This window comes from Primulina huaijiensis, unplaced genomic scaffold (genome assembly GCF_012295235.1).
Source record: "Primulina huaijiensis isolate GDHJ02 unplaced genomic scaffold, ASM1229523v2 scaffold208108, whole genome shotgun sequence".
In the NCBI taxonomy this organism is placed as follows: domain Eukaryota; kingdom Viridiplantae; phylum Streptophyta; class Magnoliopsida; order Lamiales; family Gesneriaceae; genus Primulina; species Primulina huaijiensis.
Window position 1 is genome coordinate 1 of NW_027355135.1, and position 5773 is coordinate 5773.

General features: G+C 36.7%; 1 protein-coding gene across 1 annotated transcript; it reads left to right on the forward strand.

Moving 5' to 3' along the window:
- The first annotated feature begins 94 nt into the window (after positions 1-94).
- LOC140966837 (uncharacterized) lies at positions 95-5769 on the forward strand. Its single transcript, XM_073427102.1, has 6 exons — positions 95-600; positions 2463-2591; positions 2698-2818; positions 2919-3000; positions 5063-5216; positions 5379-5769. Exons 1-6 carry the CDS (start codon positions 298-300, stop codon positions 5526-5528), a joined length of 939 nt encoding a protein of 312 aa, XP_073283203.1. The 5' UTR covers positions 95-297; the 3' UTR covers positions 5529-5769.
- The last annotated feature ends 4 nt before the right edge of the window (positions 5770-5773 follow it).

Genomic DNA, 5773 nt, shown 5'->3' on the forward strand with positions numbered 1-5773 from the left:
GGAAAAATTAATTTAACGAAAACAGTAATAAAACAAAAATGACTTCGCTTCTCTTACTAACATCTAGATTGTAGCTGACTCACTCCTCCCCATCCCGACTCTCGCTTTTCACGCGTGAAGCTCACTCTCCCAAGTCAGTCGTCTTCGTTTCTATATAGGCATAGCCATGGCCGCCAGCTTGGACATTCCTCCGTCGTTTAATAACAAGCAACCGCCGCCACTCCAAGACCTACAAACGGCGGGTGCTGTTTGTACGGACTCATATTGCGGATAGTGAAGCCACTGTTCTGACATTTGATGATGGCGGAGCTGGCGGCGTCTGAAGCATACGCTCCTCGGACGATACATGCGTGGAGGACGCTGCTAAACTGGCTAGCGTTCTTTTTCCAGTTTTTCGCTCAGATCCTCCGAGGTACGCCGTCGTTTGATCAGGTCCTCTCTCGTGTTGGCCTGGGTCATGGATCCTTTGTCTCCTCTACGCCTCACGAGACGCCGCAGTTTAAGCCTCTTCCGGTTGTTGAACTCACGGAAGATGCGCCACCTTCTGCTGCCGTTCCAGTTCTCAGTGGGATGGTCGCTTCACCTTTGGAGAAGCTAATGGTAAATTTTTTCTCTGTGTTTGCAATTTTGAACTCTATTGGACGAATATATGAAGAAAGTTTGTTGCTTGTAATGTTTTAATGGCTGAGGAGTTCACTAAGTTGATGGGTTAATTATAACATTACGATATATTAAGCTCACAAAATTGGGTAAATTTTGGTATACTTTGTTGTACTTCATAAGCATGAAGAAGATGGCGATCCACAAATCACAGAGAGACTTATTTTTGCTATTAAAGAATGAATTACAACAACTATGTTTCTGTATTAATTGTTGGTTTGCTTTTCTCTTGAGCGAATAATGAATGATCGCACCTTTATTTGTCGTGAAATTGGGGCTCGTTGTGGTTTAATGTGTTGTCCTTCGAGTTTTTGATCATCTTGATCTTTTCTTTCATGGATATGTATGAGATCAAACTGATCAAATTACACTTTTTGATTGTAGAGACTGACAAAACGTAAATGTATTGACGTTGTTGTGAAAAAAATTGATCCTATGGTTCAATGCTATCTTTGTGTAATGTGCTATCCCCATCGGTGTCCCAGAACAGAAGATACGGTGCAGTCGTCATAGTGAATGCTGATCAAAAGACTTGTTTGAAATATAAATGAGCAAGCAGAAAGCATGATTTAACTTGGGATTTCTCAATTTTTTTTTTCAGAAAATGTATTAAGTGCCATGCTTAGGTTTGGAAGAAATTGAGCAGTAAGCCGTACTGTGATCTTGAGCCATTGAGCCGCCAAGTCCTGATTATTTTAGAGGGAATACATAATACAAGAGGAACAATTATTGAAATAGCAAATTAAGCTCAAAAAATAACTTTTTACCGGAACAAAGTTCTCTTATGATGCATTTGATCTGAGACAAGACACAATTGAACTTAAGTCCAATCCAACATCCATCTCCTAAGTGTCGTCTCCTTTTCTAAGAACTCGATTAGCCATTTTCTCCTGACCCCTTGTTTGAAACATTCAATATATATTTCAGGGCAAATTAATAAGTTGCTAACTCCGTAACTACAAGCATAAGACAGCAGTAACTGATATGTAGAACAATTAAAACTTATATCTTACAATTTTGGGAAAATAAGCTGAACACATCATATAAAGTGAACTAAAACGGAGCAATACATACAGTATTAGTAGTTGTGCCTTATGAACTCATTAGTCATCTTACATTGATTGATTATCAATACTAATTCAGGCTATACCGCTGAGAGAGTGTAATAACAAATACTAACTCCTTCGCCACATCATATTTATGTGATTATTTAACCTTGCTGTTAACGTGTTGTATGGACTGAATTGACCTCGCCATCCCAGGTCTTAACTAGGATGTTGCACTATTTGTCTCGTATTCATACTGGATACCATTGCATTCATTCGTTTAAAAGTTATAAATAATAGAACTAATACTCAAATTCGACTTCCAAATAATTGCAAGGTTCTTTTAGAGTTATAATGGCTGTCACAGTGGCAAAATGTAATTTCTTAGAAGAGTTTTTAATAAGATTGTGACTAAATATGCCACATATTTAAAATTTTCATATACTTTTGATTTATCTTTACTGTGGCAAATAAGATTTTCTCTGTTTTTAGGCGTATCTGGTTATATGTCCATGCAATATACCAAGAATTATAACTTATCCTCCCGAAATTTGATGGATATTTTATTTGTCGTTATATGTTCAATTATAATTATGTATATACTAATGCTTTTAATATTTTAATGCTCAATGTTTTAAACATCATTTCTTTATGTTACGGTCTGTCCTTGTTGATTGGCAGTACGTCATTGTGCTCTCTAAAGAGTTTGGGCATGATTGGCTCACTTTAATAATCATACCTATCTACTGAACATAGGTTGTTCTTGATTTGGACGAGACTTTAGTATGTGCATATGAGACATCAAGTTTACCTGCTATGCTTCGTAGTCAAGCTACAGAAGCTGGTTTAAAATGGTTTGAGCTTGATTGCATCTCTTCTGACAAGGTGAGTTATGTTTCTGTTAAACATCGATATTAAAGCAGAAGTATCATGTAGGTCTTATCGTGTAACTTTTCCTTTTAATTTAAATTTTTTTACTGTGTTCTTTAAGGAATATGAAGGCAAACCAAAGATCAACCATGTTACAGTTTTTGAACGTCCTGGGCTGAAGGAATTTCTAAACCAACTTAGTGAATTCTCCACACTTGTGTTGTTTACTGCTGGACTTGAAGGTTTGAAGTTACGCTAGATGCCATTCTATCGTTGGTTTTCAACTCCATATTTCCATGTTTTATCGACAATTTGTTAGATTGCCGTTTCTGTATTCTGCAGGCTATGCCAGACCTCTTGTTGATAGAATAGATGTTGAAAATCGGATCAGTCATAGACTTTATCGACCTTCAACAATTAGTACGTAAGTCAGCTGCTGTTCCTTTGGTACTTCTAAGAATATCTGTAACTGTCTTTTTTTATACTTGTCAAAAGCTGACCGGTCATGCTTCTTTTATGTGTTTGAGGTTTTTCTTATTTCCTTCACCTTGTCATGTGAGAAAGATTGATTGGTACCGCTTAATAATGGACCATTTAAAAGAGAAATTTATGCTTACAATTGCGCAAGTGTGTGTACGTGTGAGGCGAAGGATCGAACAATCAATTTATGATAGTGAAACTGACTCCATGGCACATACCTGATGTATATGATGCTTAAGTAGATATGGGAACAATAAGATGTTTAAAAAATATGGGAGAGATGAGAGCATGCCTTAAAGATAAAACCAGATTTTTGTGTGGGATTGAACATTGTACTCGTCTTTGGACCACCCTTTTGATATAGTATACTTGCTTCTGAATTTCGTTTGCCCTACTTTTAAATTGTGAGAAGAAAAATCATTGTTCTTTATCAGGTGCGAGAGTAATAAATTATAGAGAAAAAAAGATTAAAGATTTTGTAACCAATTCAGCTAACTTTGAAATTATCTACGCCACAACTTCAAAATGGTAAACTCTTAACTACTTCCTACCTTTTTTACGGTACTGTTGCCAACACAACTCTTAAATGGCAACTGTCTGCGGTTATTCTCCCTTTATAGCTAACTCCGATCTTCCCCTCATCACAAACCCATGAGCCTTTGAAGATTTAAGGACCCCAACTTCTATCTTGCAAGAGAAACCATAGGAATCGAGCCTTCCCAAAGACACCAAATTCCTCTTCAAATCTGCAATCCAAAGTTGTTCTTTCCCATTAACTTTTCGATATCAAATTTCGTGAAGCCATTATCAGCCGAATTTCCCTGATGTAACCTGGCTCTTGATGCTAAATTTTTAAGGAAACAATGCAAGAGAAAAGATCTTGACCCATGCTCCCGAGCTCTCGCACTCTCAGGTTCCCGAGCTCTAGTCGCTCTCTCACGCACTCTCACGACTCGCTCCCAAGCTCTAGCACTCTCGTCACGTGCATATCTCTACGCCTTTATGCTATTAGGTATTTGTAGATCAACAATTGAGATAAAATGAATGCTATCTATACTGCAACACAAGTGAGCCCAACCCAACTAGTACACTCGACTCCTAATCCTACTAGGACTATTAGGTTAGTTTTCCGCAGGTATCCATGTTACAACATATTACATCTTGATCTGTCCGTGTGTTTTTTTGTTCCAACAAAATCTAAGTCAGCTGTTAACATGTACCATGAATCAATAAATATGACATTTATCCATTGTCTCCTACATGAAAAGATTTTGATTTCCAATTACGGTGTTCCTGTTGCCTACATCAACTGATTATACTGCATGTTAGATGACTTAAATGTAGAAGAAGAAGCTCCATGTTCCTAGTTAGTTATCCAAGTATTGTGATATATAAGTTACAAGTCTAATAAATGAGCAATGGAAAGAATGAAGTTGAGAGTTGGGAAGTTGATTAACATCCTATCTATGCTTTTACCTTGATCTATTATCAAAACCCTGCCCGGCACGCTTATTTGGCGGGTTGGAAAAGCATCAACCCAACAAAACCCACTTTGAGTTGCCGATTAGGGGCCAACCCTCAAAAAAATTAAAACAAACTAAAAAAAAATTTGTTTAGCAATCCATTCCTAAATTTTAATATTAATATTTTTAATAAATAAAAATTCTCAAATATTTGAGTAAATAAAAATATTTATATGACTCAAATTGAGTATACTTGAGCTACCAATTAATGCATTAAGCAATATTATTAAAAAAATACTCAATACATATATATCTTTTTTAATTAAATACGAGTGAAAGTATTGTTAAATCTTAAAAAAATCTTTGATATGAAAGTTTAGTTTCATGATATGTTTATCTTGTCGCCTGATTTTCGAATTGTTCATCTATTGCTACAAATTCATCAATTTAGTCATCTTTGTGAACATTTGCTACCAGTTGAATATCCATGCGTTTCATATATATTTGTACCAGAGTGTATAAACACAATTTGAACCATCACAGGGAATATCGTGATCATGTAAAGGATCTATCTTGCTTATCAAAGGATTTATGTAGAATTGTTATTGTTGACAACAACCCATTTAGTTTCTTGCTGCAACCGTCAAATGGAATTCCTTGCAGACCATTTTCTGCGGGACAACCACTAGATCAGCAGGTATCCCATCTTGTCTTGGTAAAAATTTTGTACTTCCCTTCATTAGCCAGCCCCAAACTCCAGATTATTTATCCGACTGTGGTTGTATATGTGGATACCGTTTATGCAAAGTTTCTTGTCTCGATATTATACGTAACTTCTGTATTATTGTATACTAATCAGCTTTTGGAAGTTATCCTCCCATTGCTCAAGCACCTTTCTCTTCAGAAGGATGTGCGGCCCGTGCTCTATGAAAAGTTCCACATGCCCGAATGGTTTCAAAAGCATGGAATCCCAGCTTCAGGATGGAGAAATATAGGATATAGTCCTTGACGCTGCTCGTGTGTATACACTGTAAACATATGGCTGCATAGATAATTATTCTTTTCACAAGGCGATGTCTGTTTTGATGTTAGGCGAGTGCCACTGTTTTGTATAGCATCTTTACGTGCACAGAATCGGTCATCATATTAGATTCTTGTTTCATGTTAATAGATCCTTACCTCCTCAGATTGGATGTACCTGCAGGCTGCATCTTCTACTGATGCGGCATAATTATTTCAGTTGCTCGAAATTCT